General features: G+C 36.9%; 1 protein-coding gene across 1 annotated transcript in view; it reads left to right on the top strand.

The window, feature by feature from the left end:
- Positions 1-17,473, top strand: part of LOC107755285 (voltage-dependent R-type calcium channel subunit alpha-1E-like) — a 91,075-nt gene that overhangs the window by 18,969 nt on the left and 54,633 nt on the right. Inside the window, exons 2-4 of the mRNA XM_016572033.1 lie at positions 6,511-6,777; positions 14,976-15,081; positions 15,712-15,851. Of these exons, the coding sequence (XP_016427519.1) occupies positions 6,511-6,777; positions 14,976-15,081; positions 15,712-15,851 (513 nt within the window). The remainder of the gene's footprint in view (positions 1-6,510; positions 6,778-14,975; positions 15,082-15,711; positions 15,852-17,473) is intronic.

The raw sequence follows: 17,473 nt of genomic DNA, 5'->3' as shown, positions 1-17,473 counted from the left end.
AAACACAAGCCAAATTGCTTGAATTAGGGCTCGGTTGAAATACTGCACTGATCCCATAGATGGGCTTTATTTAGTTTATGTGAGTTGTGATCAAGTGCTCTCGTCTGGGCATTGTGTTGCTTTTGTGGTGACCTTTCTAAGGTGATTATTTCAAATGCTACCCAGGCTCATTGTGCATGAAACGGGATGTGAGAAAGTGTGTCACGTCACTAGATTGGCCAGGACAGGGTGTGTTTTTTCCTGCTGAAACTATTTCTCCAATTTAAGTGACATTTTGGAATATGTTTAATGTTACAGATTACCTTATAAATTTTAGTTTATGACGTCTGAAAGAAACAAGGGGGCTTTAAAGAGCTAATTTGTGACATTTATTGTTGATAAAAAAGACGAAAGGTAATTAAATCAGTAAAACACATGCACTGTTGCAATAAAAATGATAAGATGCTTCTGGTTTAGAGGCATTTGAGTTGTGTTTCATATTTTGCAGCCTCTCATTTCAAATCCCATTTGAGCTGAACAATTAAAAACAGGAGACAATTTATCCTTGACGACAAATATAATGGATTAACTATCCATTTGTTTATGGTCCGTTTGTACCATAAAAGGAGTGAAATCTCTGCCCTATTTTCTGGCATTTTCACCTTTATTATGATAGGACAGATCAGAGCTGACCAGAAGCGAAGTGGGAGAGAGATGGGGACTGGGATCGGTCCTCAAGTCAGGATTCGAACTTGTGACGCCTGTAGCACAACGGTGATGTATTTTGGTTTGCTGCCCAAAAGGCTATCGCCGCCAACAGCTCTGCCCTTTTTAAAGGATTAGTTCACTTCCAGAATAAAAATGTCCTTATAATTTACTCAATCCTGTGTCATCCAAAATGTCTTTCTCTCTTCTTGAGGAAAACATTCCAGGATTTTTCTCCTTATAGTGGAATTCAATGGGAGCCAACGGGTTGAACGTCCAAATTGCAGTTTCAATGCAGCTTCAAAGTGCTCTACACAATCCCAGCCGAGGAATAAAGGTCTTATCTAGCGAAATTTTTTAAATTAGATACGTTTTAACCACAATTGCTCATCTTGCACTAGCTCGACTTCTAGAGTATAAATTATCAGGACATTTTTATTCTGGAAGTGAACTAATCTTTAAAACTGAAAATACAGATGAGTTTGTTTCTTCATCGGAACAGATTTGGAGAAATTTAGTATTACTTCACTTATAGATCCTCTGCGGCAAATGGGTGCCGTCAGAAAGAGAGTCCAAACAGCTGGTAAAAACATCATAATACACAAGTAATCCACACGACTCCAGTCCATCAATTAACATCTTGTAAAAAATCTGTGTGTTTGTAAGAAACAAATTCATCAGTAAGATGTTTTTTAACTTCAAACCATTCCTAAGGCTAAAATAGAGTTCCTATATCCATAATATTGCTTTCTCCAGTAAAAAAAAAAAGTCATCTTGTCTGAATCAGGAGAGAAATTTGCACAGATCAACACTGTTTACAAGCGGAAACAGTCCAGAACTATTCTAAACAAGTATGTCAGTGGATCTTGATGTGAGAGGACAACAGCAAATTGACTTTTTCACTGGAGGAAGCATTGGATTATGGACTCAATAATGGACTTTACAAACATGCAGACTGGAGTTGTGTTGACTATTTGTGGGATAGTAACTAGTAAACTATTAGTAAACTATCCCTGTAAGAACGTGTGTTTGCTCTGGAAGGATGATTCACAATCGAAGTAGGCTATATATCTAGATTTCATTTGAAAGTTGCCTTGTAAGTGAGTGTGTAAATCCTGCAGGTTGGACATTTGGATTGCCTATAGCACATACAGCATGTCTCTGAGTGTGACAGTGGAATGGACATATAAGATTACGGCTGTGAAAGGTGTCTTTTTGTTGAGCGAACCTTGTGCATCCAACAACAGGAGGGAAAAATGAGAAATTCAACAGTGTACAGTCACCATGGAGACCACTATTAGGATGACAAGGACACTACATTATGTGGGAGTGGAGATGTCTTTTAATTAGTTGGGAATTAAATACAAAATTTAAACAGAGAGGTCAGGGTCTGCTGATTTACCTTGGATTAAGGTACTACTAGAACTGTCAAATGTATTGTGTTTTCTGTGATCAAACACAGACCCGTTGGACAGAAGTAGGAGGAGGGAGAGAGAAAGACAAACACAGAGAGACAATTACCAGTCTAGACATTACGTATTTTAAATGATTTCTTTTATGATCAAGTTTATGAAATGAAATGGCTTATGAAAGGCAGTGGGAATCGGTTGTTTTTCTTGTATCACCCTGTCATTGGAAAACAGCAACAAACAGGCAGCATTTTTTTTTTTTTTTTTTGGCATATTTGACTCATATCTGTTTATTTGTTTATAATGTCTACAGCTACGTCTGAACTCATTTTACTCATAAGGCTTCACTATGTAGTGAGTATTGAATGAGTAAACAAACAAGCGGTTTCAAACACAGTATAATGAAAATATCCTCTGATTTTGAAAGACACAAGGAGAGGCAAAATTCCAGTTTTCTTTGCTTTCCTCTTACAGAGCTTACAACAAAAAGGAAAAATTAAATAAAATAGTTCAAATTAATACAATAAATAAAAAATAAATAAATAAATGTAGCTATATATGTGTTATTTTGTTTATATAAGTATTATAACATTGAGATTCTAGTTTTTGTTAACAATTTGAATTGGATTTTCAGCTTTCATGTTAATTTTCGTTAAAGGGGTCATATGATGCTTTTTTAAAGATCATTATTTGGTGTATTTGGTGTAACAGAATATGTTGACATGCTTTAATGTTCAAAAAACACATTATTTTTCAAATACTGTACATTATTGTAGGTGTAGATATGTGGGGTGTGTTAGAACGAGCCGTTTTAGGGGGGCGTGGCAGAGTCTTAACTTTGATAAAGAATATCTCTTTGGTTTTGAGACTTTAGTCTTTGCAACTTCAGGGATCTTATCTATGCACAATCAGCTTGTAACACTCCAAAGAGAAAGGAAAACTTGAAATCGCATCATATGACCCCTTTAAAGTTTTAGTAATTTTGTTGTGTTTTTGTCACTTTTATTAGTTTTTGTTGTTTTTAAATATGATTATATAGTTTTTATTAATTTTAATTTCAGTTTTAGTTTTATTTATTTTAGTAAATCAAGTTAAACTAAATGAAAATATGAAATGATTTCAGTAAAGTTTGACTTCAACATGTTGCTAACCTACCTGTAATGGCGTGATTCTCTAGTAAGCATAAAACACATAGCACAAAGAAATATTGCATCATATTAAACTTTTTAAATGTATTGTATCAATATAAAACGAAATATGTTTATAATGTCTGCCTAGGATTTTTGTTTATTTATTTATTTACTGAGCTCTGTGCAATGCATTCTGGGACTGCACTCTCTGTAAACAATACATTTGATTCTGCCGAATTTGGCCAAAATAAGGTATCTTAAGAGGCAACGTAATTAAGTAGACTACCTTGATGACTATGACTAGGTTTTGGAACAGAGCAACAGTTCCTCTGTCAGCACAGTCAGGCCGACTGCTGCTCTGACCACTCCCATGCTTTCCATAAGCCTTATTCAACAGAATATAATGAAAACGTGTTGACATCTGATGAATGCGTATGCTACAGTACTTCCTCCCTGCTTCTTTCAGTCTACCATTGTCTTTTTCTCTCTCTGACACACTTTCTCTCATTCTGTCACCCTTGCACACACACACACACGCTCTTTTTTTCCATCGCCTCCATGGAGCACAACTGTACTTTCACATTCTGAGTAATTGGCCATTGAGGATGGACACTGGCGGCTCACTGTGTGTGTGTGTGTGTTTGCGGTTTTATTTATAGTAGACCTCAATATAGGGCACCTGTTTAAGTGTACTACTTCGCCTACTCATCTCAGCTGATATAAGTATACACTACCCAGATGTATCTGTAATTGGGGCAAGAATCACCGTGTTCCACACAAGCACACCCTGAAGGCTATTGAAGATCATTAAAGTCATCAAACAGGAAGCCGTCAACTGTATTTGACATTTTCATCATCTGTGCTTCCTAAATCATTAGTTTCTATTCACTTTTGAGGGAGAGAGAGGAGAAATGTCTTTTCATTCATCTTTCGGTGCTGTTTTGCGATAATAACCTCAATCTGGAATGATCTACTGGGTCAATGGACTATTGCAGTTTCCATCATCATTTTTATTAGCCACATCCTCCCCCTTTTCCTCTGCGTGAGATCTCTCACTTTGCAGTTGACTATTATTAGCAGGTCCTTTCGGGCCCTTAAACTGTTCTGCTCATTAATTTTAAGCAGATTAAGTGACATCACGGAATGCCTCACTGTATCTCCTCACACTTTGTTGGGTGCGGTTATTCGCTATAGATAGTTTAATATTTGGTTTCTTTAATTCTCTGTGCAGTTCTCTGTTTTTATCTGTAGTGAGGTAGAGGTGCATGCTGTACTTCTTAAAATTAGAATTAGTTCTTCTTTATCTTCTTTTTTAATGGCCCAATTGGGAAAGGAAGTGGTAATAACCTTTTATTGCTGTTTTTATTGCCTCTTCAACAAATGTAAAATTCAGTTTTATATGTTGCATGGTATTATTTTAATGGCCCAATATGTGAAAAAAAGAAAATGGTAAAATATCTAGGCTAATTTACTAATCTAGTATGACAAAAAAAAACAGAAACTTGTAAAATACGTTTTTTCAAATAATGATGTGCCATGTTTCAGGAGAGTACAAGGTTTAAAGACAAATGCATCCTGCATTACATCTGCACAAACATCTTTGAACTCTGACAGCTTTGTTCCACTGATCCTGTTTTATCTTATTTCTTTCTGAAAATTTGTGTCGTTACCAGGCCAACAAGTACATTCTCTCGCACAAGCCTGTCAGTAGAGCTTGCACACGCGCCGGAAGAGTGAGTTTTAAACACCAATTATCTCTGAGCTCAAAGTCAACTGAACAAGCTGCTCCCAGAATAGAGAGGCTTACACTTGGTACAGGTGTCTGTTATGAGTGAAAAAAGATGTTACAGTGCTTGAAATTGATATCCCTCAAACATTCTGAGTTTTCTTTATTTGACGTGTAAACTGAAACATTGAGGACGGGACTTTTATTCATATTTTATTGAGGGAGAGAGGTAGAAAAATAAAAGGGCGTAGTGACGTCAGCGGGAAAGAAACGCGTTTCAGAGACCGAGCGAGTTGTTGCTTTTTTATGATGTTTTTATTTCTTCATTTATATTTTGCAATAGCGTGAATCGAAGAATAGTTCACGTAGGCCTTTATTAAGAAAATAAATTGTAATTTTGATTTCAAGCGAACTTTTTTTTTTATGTAACTACGTAAAAGAAAGTCTTAAACGAGAAGACGTTTTAAAGGGGTCATTGATGATTGATGATGCTGCTAAAAAGAACATTATTTTGTGTATATGCAAATCTTCCCACATAGTGAGGTAGGTATGTGGGGGCGTGTTCGAACGAGCCGTTTTAGGTAGGTGTGGCTAACTCTTAACTTTTATAAAGAATATCTCTTTGGATTTGAGACTTTAGTCTTTGCAACTTTACAGATCTTCTTTATGCACCAAGAGCTTGTAACACTCTAAAGAGAAAGGAAAAAATGAAATCGCATCATATGACCCCTTTAAAGATATTTTAGTCCTGCGGCTGGTTTATGTAGTGAACGGTTCAAACTTTGTGAAATGAAATGCTTTCACTCCCTTTTGTAATCGCTCGTTGATTGACACAACTTTAATATTGACGCTATATCTTAACCTATTGTTTAAGAAAAACAAAGCAACCTATTCGAATCGTATTTGCATGTCTATAGAGGTTATTTGTCTCGCTTTCAAATGAATTTGCGCACTGTGTCGTTTGGAGAGGCAGCACGCGCTCAGACACATTCGCGCTGTGCATGGTGAGGGGTGGCCAGGCGCGAGAGCCAACCTAAAACAAACCACATCCGCGCCTCACAGCACACACAGTGAAGATGGAGCTTGTTGAACACTGTCGTTGACGCGTGGAAAGATTAAAAAAGATACCCCCCAAAAAAACACAAAAAAACCCTTTAAATTAAGTAAGTGAGATGGAAGAGTGACGAAGGAGGTCAAAACAGACCCGGAGAGAGTTAAAAACGATGACTTTTTAGTTTTACCACGAAGAGTTTGCTCTCCTCCTGTTAAAAAGAATATCTTCATGGGATGTACGACTGGATATTCGGATTATAAACGGTTTTATTCCCCATTTTGCTTTCAGGTAATGTTACTTTTGGTGTTTTGGCGTTTGTAGGGATGGATGTTGGAGTAAGCTACGTGTTGCGCGTGCTTGGAGGATTTAACGGTCGTTTAATAACTCGTCGTTTGTCATAGCAGGGAAACTCTTGCAGTTTGGATGCTTATTTGCAGTTCACTGTGTGGAAGTAAACGTACTTTTTTTTGCACCTGGCTTAGATTTCTCTGTTTTTGCTCCACACAGAATGGCTCGCTTCGGAGACGATGTTCCCGGTCTGCTGGGAGCCGGGGATGGGGGTTCGGAGCGCAGTCGGAACCGGGATGCACCGGCGGTATCCACAGGTGGAGTTTCACCAGCCTTCAAACAGACCAAAGCGCAACGAGCCCGAACCATGGCTCTGTACAACCCCATTCCGGTCCGACAGAACTGCTTCACCGTCAACAGATCGCTCTTCATCTTTGGAGAGGACAACATCGTTAGGAAGTATGCTAAGAAGATCATAGAATGGCCATATCCTTTTGTCTAAACGGTAAAACACGCCCTGCCCCCTAAAACACACGCTAGATGTTGACAGCACATGCACATGTGCTGCCAACACGTATTTTCAAAAGTGCATGCAACTCCTGTGTTCATTTCTGCTGATCTGAAACTTATTGGTTAAATTTGTTACAGTCTCCTCAAAATCTCGACTTTAATTTGAGTTCACTTGCTTACATATGGTTCATATAAAGAAACTTTAGGGTCATAGTACTTTAAGACTCAAAAAAAAAAAAAAAACCTGTAATAAAAAAATGACTATTAGTTAAAAAAAAAATCGTACAACAGGTGTATTCAAGTCTTTTTTTTTGTATTTTGTATTTATAAAAAATGACATCTACAAGTTAGTAAGAAATGCATGTTCAAAATGGAATTCATACAAACAATGACTTTATAAATACAATTTAATATTTTGTGCGGCATAAAGTAAAAAATATATAACTCTCTCTCTCTCTCTCTCTCTCTCTCTATATATATATATATGAATATTGCATAAAAATAGGCTAAAAAGAAAAATGAATGAAGCGTGTTTTTTTTTTGTTTTAAAATATATTAATAATTCAACGACGCTGTCTGCCAGTCAACTTTGTTTGTATACTCACATGCCTTCAACACCACTAGACTAGTTTTTAGTCATTAAATAGATTTTTTTTTAAGACAATTATATAAATGTTTTTTCCAAATATTACATTGCTAAGAATCTGAAGCATGTTTTAAATGATTTTTTTCAAAGATTTATTTTTTAATAATCTCTTTCTCAGTGACCCACTAACATAGTGATTTGCATGTGCAAGATCTGCTGACAGGTTTGTGCGTGAGATTGTACTCATTGACCTGGTAATGACACAAAAGTAAAAAATGATGTATTCTGTTTGTAAATGTACTGAAAATTTCAAAACACTTCTTGTTTTACACTACATAATTCATTGAACTGAATTCAGGACCATGGACAGAGACCATGGACATGAATGTTCCACTATGTTTTCAAACTCAGAAAAAAGCAATAGCTTACATCAGGAGCAGGGCTTTATAATTCAGGGTTAAGAATATTATGTTTTAGCATTCCAAATTACAGTCTGTGCGTAAGTGTCTTCTATTGATGATGAGGTTTATGTTTTGTTATGAGCTCTCTTTGTAATTAATGCTCTGTCAAGATGGTTCCTGATGATGAAGAGACATAAACAATCGTTGATGATTTTGTCAGAAGAGGGAGAAGAGATCTACAACATAATCCTCACAGGAGGTGTTTGGACGCATGTCATTGATTACAGACTTCAAAGTGCAACGGTGTGATTAAAAAAAGCCTTCTCTATGATGCAAATGAGATGAGTCAGTGACAGGAGATGATAAGCTCATCGACCATAGTTGTCACATGTGCGCACTACTGGAACAATTGTTGGGTTTTCATTTGCCCTTTTTTTAATGCCACAGCAGACTGTCCAGACATGATCGTGTGGCTTAGCATTTACTTAAATTAGGCAGAGATCAGTGACTAACTGTAAAGGATCAGTAAAAGCCTTGCTGTAATCCAGTTATTACAGAGTTTGCTGGTTTAAAGCAATAGTGTTTGAGATTTAAAGTCATTTTAGGGAAAATTAAGAGTGTTGTTTGAAAGCCATTGTCAGGTGGAACACAGTATGTACTTATGTAGCTATTACAAGGTTTCTATGGGACTTAAATAGTCTTAATTAGCCCTTCAACAAATTAAGGCATTAAAAAGGTCAGAGCAAAAAGTAATGACAGTGCTAAAATGTAATATTTTTGTCTTGTTTCCCAATACAAATATCCTAAACATCATTAAATCAAGATACATTTACTTGAGATGCAAAATGAAAACAATAAGGCTTGTTTTCTGAGAAATATATCAAAATTAAGTGAGCTTATGCTTAAAACATGAGCAAATATTTGTCAGTGGGGTATGGAACTTGTTCTTGGTTTAATCATAACTTCATTTTGATTAATTTCACAGAAAACAAGACTCATTATCTTATGTAATTTGCTTAAGGAAATGTATTTTAAGAATTTTTAAACATTTGCACTGGAAGATTTAAGAATCTTTTAACATTTTCACTAGAAAACAAGAAAAAATACTAAGGAAGAGTATCACTTTTTGCAGTGTGATCAGAAGGTACAGTAAAAGGGCTGTAGCATTCATTCCCTTATGCAAAACCTTCAATACCCATAATGCACCTTTGCACTTTTTGGTGCCACCCATCTGTTGATCCAATTGCCTGTGGGTGGGAATACAAAAATGCAGAAGTTTGATCTCTAGTTTAAATAAGAGCTCTGGAGCTGTCAAAAGTTCTCTGGTTGACGTGTTTTGCATCATCAGGGAGACTTTTGGTGACAAATAAATGGGGATATCTGAATGCATGTAACATGGAGAAAGAGTACATATTGTTCATTTACATATACTAGTTTAGTAACTTAGTAACAATACAAAACTGGTTGAAAATTGGCGGACCTACACTTTTAACATCCAAAAATATAGCTGTATGGTTATTTGTTTATTTATGTTTTAAAAAGTTCTCTTTGAGTGACATTTAATGTCAAATTTGAAATGAGAAAAGCAGCTATTTGCTCACACATCTAAAAACAAACATCTAAATGCCAAATGCGTATGCATGCTAAAAAGAGAAACTTCTCACTATGCAGGCGAGGGCTGTAAAGTGTGAACCAATCTGAGCCTTACACAGAAGTGTAATTTCCAAAGAAGAGAGACTTTCAATAATGTGTCAGTGTATGTGTTCCCTTGTTTTCAGCTGACTCCAATCCTTGCCTTGTGTTGAATGTCATTCCTGTTGTTTTGAATGCCATGAAGGAGGGATGACATTCGAGCGGGTACATGCTGTGATCGTGTGACAAAAGGTTTGGTTGTTTATTGATGCCTGTTGTAAGACAGTAACATGCTTAATGTTAAAAGCTGTTCAGCAATCTAATGATGAAAGAAGGAGAGTGATTGAGGCTGGTGATATCATGGAAATGTGCTTGTCTGCGCTGATTGATACGTCTTTGTGCGTTCCCTCTTTCATTTGTGACAGCGTGACTCAGAATGTGTGTGTGCGCCTGCATGGTAAATTTAATTATAGCATCTATCTGGTCTCGGCTCTCTCATGTACCTAATGGCCCACTTGCGACATAATGCAAGTGTCAGTGTCGGCGATCACTTTAGGCAGATTTTAAGCATATGGTCACACATCTCTTGCTCTTAAACAGAGAGCTTCAGGGGACTGAAGAGACAGAGGCTCTGCTAATGGTACTGTAATGACTTGGTATTGCCCCAAAATAAATGCAAGAGTCTGTTCCTCAGAGAAAGGAGCAAACTAAATCCCTATGTGAGTGATTCTCAAGTGTATTACAAGAAAAGATCAAGAGCGTAATTAAATATATGTTGTAGACTCATTATGTTTTGGATTAGGAGTCATTAATAGCCAATGGTAATAAGTTGGCAGTTTTTTATGACTTTAGAGCTGTTCACACTCGTGTGAGGAATTGCTTATAAGAGTTTTGTTCCAAAACCCAGCAAACTGCCTATGGAGGGAACACTTTAATGCATCGTAAGTGCGGCACTGAGAAAAAGAGTGTTCTAAAAGGTAGGCGTCTTAATTATGCTACCTCTTAAGGTACCTCGTTTTGATCAAGGTTTCTAAGGTTACCATCACATATATCCTTCAGGTACAAGGCAATCCCATAATGCATTGTTAGAAATTCAAGGGTGAGAGAAATGCTGATTAGAAATATTAGAAAGATTAGAAACATTAGAAACATTGTTATTGTCCAACTCTATTGAGATCAAAAACGCTTTGTGTGGGGCGGAGCTATCAAAATAGGGGCGAGACCCTTTTGGGGTAGGGGCGTGTTTGTTTTGGTGATTTAAAATGTCAACATTGGCTACCAGAAATCGCTTTCCCCACCTTTAAGAAGTTTCATGATGTTTAGGATGCTGCCTTAGAAACTCACTAGGTTTTGAAAAATCTCTTCTGGCATATTTGTATGCTTTATTTTTTTTGTAAACTTTCTTCTGTTCTGAATGTGTGACTGAGCACTGTGCATGATTTTTTTTTTTTTCAAATACATGTAATGCAACATGTATTTTGAAATAGAATGTAATGAACATGAATGTGTGAATAGGTTCATATGTCTAACCCACATACTGTATGCATTTCTGTTGCAAGCATCCTAAATGGATGGTTCTTGTTGTATCATGTTGCACTGTATGACAGCTGTGGCAGACCAGGAAAAGTATTACCTCCTGCCATGTCTCATAATTATAATGCAGCTGAACAATGTTGGGAACAGCTGTTGAAAAGAAGACTTTTCTAGGTGCATTTCGCTGTCAAACAAAGACATTGTGACCTTCCCAAGGGCAAAATAGCTCCCATGCTAGTCTGTCAAGTTCTTTTTGAGTGTTTTTCTAGATGCTGATTACATCATTCAAGATGTCATCAGGATGCTAGTGTTTATGTTGTTATGGTTTCCACAAGGTTACATTGAAACTATTACTTGGTGTTTGCTCCTCTGACAAAAATAAAGTTAATTTTTTTTTTGACAAAAATAAAGTTGAATCTCCATGAGTCAAACACACTTTAAAAAAGTCTATCTTGCTCCAATTTAGATGCATGCATGTCTCCCACACAGTGTTCATTTGTATGGGAGGAACAGTCAGCTTTTGCATGTGATAGTATTGGACGCTGCCCAATTTTGCTAATCTTGTTTCATTTTAATAATGAACTTTCCTTTTTTAGATTTACTAATGTGATACATCATGGGATTTTATCAGAGCAGTAAGTTTTAATTGTAGACTCTTGAAATATATCTGAAATCATTGGCTTTTCAAAAGGGTTATTAAAGCTTAAGCTTGTCAACATGGAATTGAGTTATATCATTAGTAAATTTATAATAGATTTTTAATTTATTTAGCAACCAGTGTGTCTTAACCAGGTGCGACACGGCACGTTTCCATCAACAAGTGATTTGTCTGTTCACACCGAAAGCAAAGATACTGCAGTAGGTGACGTTAACAACCAATCAGAAGATATTTAATGTTTTATACACTGTTATGAGGAGATTTTGGACCAATGAGATAAAATTTAGTGGTGTGGCACATCAGGAATAAAAACAAATAACAAAATGTTCTGTTGCCATATGGACTATAATTAGGGAAAAATTGATTTTTTATTTGAATTTTTACATTTAATAAATTAAAAGTAATTTTTAAAATTACATTTTGAATTGTATTTGTCTGTTGTAAATTAAATCATAATAGATAGCAAATTTGTGAAAAAAGACACACCTCTCCTCATATGTACACACAAACATGCACACACATAGCCTGTGGCATAACCAAAGGTCACACCAGTTTGCAAAACAGCATGTTCACAAAACAGCATCGACAACCTGTGTGTGAGAGCGGTAATTTAGGAAGGCTTTGTTTGAAGTGCCGCTCGACGTGTGATTTGAGCTCAAGCTGATGGAGTTCTGGGAGGAGGGACAGAGATGTGTCTGGAGAGAAATGCAGTCATTTGGTTAATTGGAAAACTTACAGATGGAGTCATTAGGGACGAACATGTTTGTTAGGGTGTGGGTGTGTAGGCAGTGAATGTCGCAGAGGTTTGGAAGCACGTGTTGTTGCCTCTGTTAGTGAATCACATGGGAAGGAGATCATCAGGTGATGTCATTATTTGGCATCTCGATTCCTGAAGTGGGCTGGTTTGGCCACGAGGTCAGGTGGACAGGTCAGTTGTGGTGGGTCGATGGCATCTGCGGGAAGGACAGGGGCTTAATGAAGCGAGTGGGGCGCTTTGCTGCTCGGCCGGTGGGGAAGCCGCAGCTGTTCGCCCCTCTGATCCCCACTGTGTGGCTGAGGGAGGAAGTACCCCACCGTGCCCATACTTACTCAATAATTGATCCTGTCAATCCTAGGCCCTAGGCCTCCCTCCAGTGAACAGGAGAGAGAGAAACAGAGGATGCAGTGGGAGGTGTTAAGGATCTCTTCATTTGCCTTAATCAGGTTTGGAAAATCACCTGATGAATGAGAGTTTTAAATTCAAATCAAATGAATCCTGTTTGCTTTCCTAAATCATGTTCCTGGTCTTATTGTGCCTGGTCTTATTATTCTAAAGAAAGAAAGTTTGCATTTTGCTTATTATTACTAAAGAAAGAAAGTTTGTGAAATGTTTCTTGAGCACCATATCAGCATATTAGAAGGATTAACGAAGGATCATGTGACACTGAAGCTCAGAATGCCAATGAGAGTTCACTGTGGGCTTCTCAGAATGATGACGCAGAAATAGAAACTATTTTTCCACGCATTTATTCTCTGTATATCTCCTAATCACTTTCTCTCTCTCTCATGCTCCAAGCTTTCATTGGATTGAAATGCAATTCATTCTTTTTGCTCATTGAAAAGCACTTTGAACTGTATCACATTCCACTGCCACTACTTGCACTGCTATTTTGAAATATATTCCAGCAAAATGTAGAAATAGACTGAGAGAGCTTGGAAAAGAGAGAATTTGCTAATAAAGTCGCTGAAAGTAATGGCGATACCTGTGATCCTGTGGCTGGACTATTCAATATTGCCAAATTTCCTGAACTTATTTAGAGCTTATTTGAAGAAATATTGAGTATCGTGTGTTGTGGTGGGTACATTGAAAGGATGTTTGTGTAGTCAGTATTGATTGTACGAATGCATTCAGCAGCATGTAGAGAACACTGATGGCTCAGAGACCATATTAATTCTGAGTACTGACTTATGGCAGACAGGAGAGAGCCTGTTGCCATGGATACCGTTCTCTCTCCCTCTCTCTCTCTCTCTCTGTCTCTCTATTGCTCTTTCTCAGATTGCAATGGCTGTAGTCTCTCTTTCTCTCTATGTTCCTCTCACACTCTTTTGCTTCTAATAAAAGCTAAAATAATGTATCCATGTATTAAGTTACCAGCAACATGTTTTTTAAAGAAATACTGTGAGAAATGGCAAAATTATAGCCAAAAACATATCAAAACAGCAAATTGTAGCAAAGGGATGTCAGATTCGTTTTAGATAAAGAGCCGTACACAGGGGAAAAAAGTCACTTTTTGCATTAAAAAATGTATTAAATGTATTAAACCCATGCAGAGCATGTGCACAAGATACTTTCATTTTGAAGATTATACAGCCTTTTTAGAACACTGTTACTTTTAAAATGATCCTCTTTGTATTTATAACATTCTTTTATTTAACCAAACATGTACTGTCTATTTTACCAAAACATATGTTGATTTTACTGTTTATGCCAATGCCAACATGTTGCTATTATGCTACTAGAACAAGAACTAAGCAAAGTCTGGGCTTAATTTAATTAACACAAACTAGGGAAAGAAAGGCACAGAAGAGAGAGACTTCTCCAGAGGTCTGTTCTCTAGCTGCCTGTTCTATTTGTACTGAACTCCCTCTATCTTCTCTGTGTTAAGCAGATTTGGGCTCTTTTATTTACTGTTTATCGTCCCCACACACACTGGCAGAAATTGGCAGGTGCCTACATAGCAAAATCCAACATTTTTCTGTACACATCCAAATCATTGGCTGACTGTGAGCTCACAACCACCAGGGGTCCTGAAAACATCTTGTGAACAGCTGCTCTCTTCCATTTGACAGGACAAGGCATTGGTCTTCATGCACTTGTTGGCTGTGTGTGTGTGTGAGGGAGAAAGAGTGCAGATCTTTTACACATGCACACTGAAACATGCTCTAGGGGTCCCACCACCATGAAAAACCTGGAAATATTAGGAAGTTCTTTTAATAGTTTGGAAGTTTCTATAGTGACTATAGATTTTTTTTAATGATAATCCATAGTGGTTCAGTTTGTCAGATTTGTGAGTGAATCATTCTCTCAAGTCGTTTCTTTTAAATTCAAACAGGTTCACAAATCAGATAGGCTGGTTTATTAATGTACTATTAGGACTTGAGCAAGGAACTAGGATTTTAGCAATTAAATTGTTTAGTTTTTTTATGGTCAAGTACAAGTAATGACAAATGAAAAGTTTTTATATACTCAAGTACAGTATGTGCTGTTTAACTTTTCAAAGTGAGCACAGTAACAGAGTGTGATCTTGTGTTAATATGCATTCCAATGACATCAGTTGCACAATCTGTCTTAAGTATGTACTCATCCTTAACATTCCTCCTCAACTCCGTTTGAATATATGATCCTGGCCACCATTATCGCCAACTGCATCGTCCTGGCCTTGGAGCAGCACCTGCCTGGAGAGGATAAGACACCCATGTCAAAGAGACTTGTGAGAACACGCCTACACTCTTAAATATACATATATAAACTACACATGAAGCATTGCTATCCTTATCTCCTCTTTCAGCTATTTTTCTGTTTTCATTTGAAAGTTATACATTTTTCATTTGTTTATCCAAATAATTTGTTATAAATGAATCAATTTGGCCTAGTTATCTACTTATAGATGCATTTCTAGCAATTTGTGTAATGAGAAAACCTACTATTCTGGATCATGGTCTAGAGACCACAGTTATTCTTTAAATGTAGCACAGCCCTTCTCTCTTGTGCACTCATATTCTTTCCTTCCTCATATTCTTTGTTCTTGACAACTTTATTCAGACTGTAGTTTCCCCCATTGAATCACTCACCACAAGCTAATTATTCCCATTCAAAGAGTGTTTCGTTACAATTTTACTTCTGCAACATATTTCTGAGGAGTGCTTGTTTAAACAGAGGCAAGTAGTGGCACTCTTACCTCAGTAAGTAAAACCTCAATTAAAGCTTAATAATTATTAAATTTTAATAATGAATTTGTTGAATAGAACATTCAAAATCTGATGAGCACCCTACCTAGATTTTCCCCCTTTTATAAAGGTAGCTTCTGTTGTCTTACACCCAATCCATTCTCTTTTTTCAGGAAAAAACAGAGCCCTACTTTATAGGAATGTTTTGCTTTGAAGCTGGAATAAAAATCATCGCTTTGGGATTTGTATTCCACAAGGGCTCGTACCTGAGGAACGGCTGGAACGTCATGGACTTCATTGTTGTCCTAAGTGGGTGAGTAACAAGTGCTACTATCTTCTCAATGACGCTGGGTTTGCTGATTTTAAACCTTCACTGGTTATGAATTTCAGTGCATGGTTTTATTCCACCTTTGCTTGCAGATCAGAGTTAGTCAACTGAAGCTTTTGATAGTTTCTTTGTATTTTGCACTGTTGAGATGTTGCACAAGGTTGTGGATTTGCTGAAATTTGCTGGACTTTTGCCTCATTTTACCTAATTAAACTCTGCTTGATTGAATCATCTGGGGAGAGTGTTAACTTTCAGACCAGACTGAGTGGAAAATGAACAGCACCTTGAAAACACTCTATCGCCAAGAACAGATATTGCTTTAGCGCTGTCAAAACAAAAGTGTCAAGAAGTGCTCTCCTCAAGGGAAAGGCTGCTGCAGCTTTCATTTGCAGAGTAAACCACCATTTAGAAGCCTGGGTGACGGGCAGTGGCCATTTTGCTCAAAATGCTCAGTGCCGTAATGTTTTTCATCTGTTTTTCAGAGAGGGCAGCTATCTAAAAGAGAAAGAAGGAAGAGAAAGAAAGAAGAAAGCAGACACACATACACAGTGCAATGTAACAATACATATGAAATATTAATCGCTGTCATAGTTAAAGTACAAAGGGAGATGGGCTTCTTAGAGAATTTTACATGATTCCAGCTCGCTTTCATTATTGATGAGCCCTGGATATTTGTCTGGATTAAGAGAGAAAGACTTTAACCTCTCAACCCCAATTTCTCATGGGCCTGTAAGATGTATACTGACACCTGACACGCACACACAGCAATAACAACACACACAAACACCCTTGTATATACACCTCTGTGCCTGTAAGTCAGGACAAAGTTGGTTATACACATCATAAAGGGAAGTAATCATCAGCAGCATGATATAATCATTTTAGAGACATCACAGTAGCAGCACTGAGGTATTGTAATCATAAGGTTCAGACTGGTTGAAGTGTAATTAATTTGATGACTTGAGAGTCTAAAAACCATTTAAAATGACTCATATCAAGAAATTTCTTCAGCATGTTTCCTGCACAATTCTGATTGTGCCCCCCAGCTCTAAATTGGTCATTCTGTACCTACACTACTGTAAAAAAGTTTGGGATCAGTTTTTTTTCTTTTTTTCTTATGGTCACCAAGTCTCCATTTATTTAACCGAAAATAGTGGTAATATTGTTGAGTAATATTACGATTTAAACGTTTTGAATATAAAAATGTTGTATATATTTGAAAGTGGATTTATTTCTGTAATGGTAAAGCTGAAATTTCAATGAAAAATCAATGTTGAAACCCTTTTTTTGCTGCATAATATTTTTGTGGAAAATGTATATATTTTTTCAGGATTCTTTGATGAATAGAAAGTTTAAAAGAAAGGAATTTATTTAATTATTTTTTTAAATGCCAAAGACTTTACTATCACTTTTGATCAATTTAATACATTGTTGCTGAATAAAAGTATTACATTAGGGCTGCACGATAAATCGCATGCGATATTTAACGCGCATCTTATCAGTAAAGCTGGTTCTGTAATCAGCGGTAAATCTCCATCACCTGCGTGCTTTCACATTGAGCAGCATTAACTACACAGAGCCGTTGTTCACGGACGAGCTGCGCAAAA

This window comes from Sinocyclocheilus rhinocerous, unplaced genomic scaffold (assembly GCF_001515625.1).
Source record: "Sinocyclocheilus rhinocerous isolate Xijiao unplaced genomic scaffold, SAMN03320098_v1.1 scaffold2637, whole genome shotgun sequence".
Classification (NCBI taxonomy): domain Eukaryota; kingdom Metazoa; phylum Chordata; class Actinopteri; order Cypriniformes; family Cyprinidae; genus Sinocyclocheilus; species Sinocyclocheilus rhinocerous.
The sequence above is the reverse complement of the archived record's forward strand: the minus strand, read 5'-3'. Positions and strand labels throughout refer to the sequence as shown.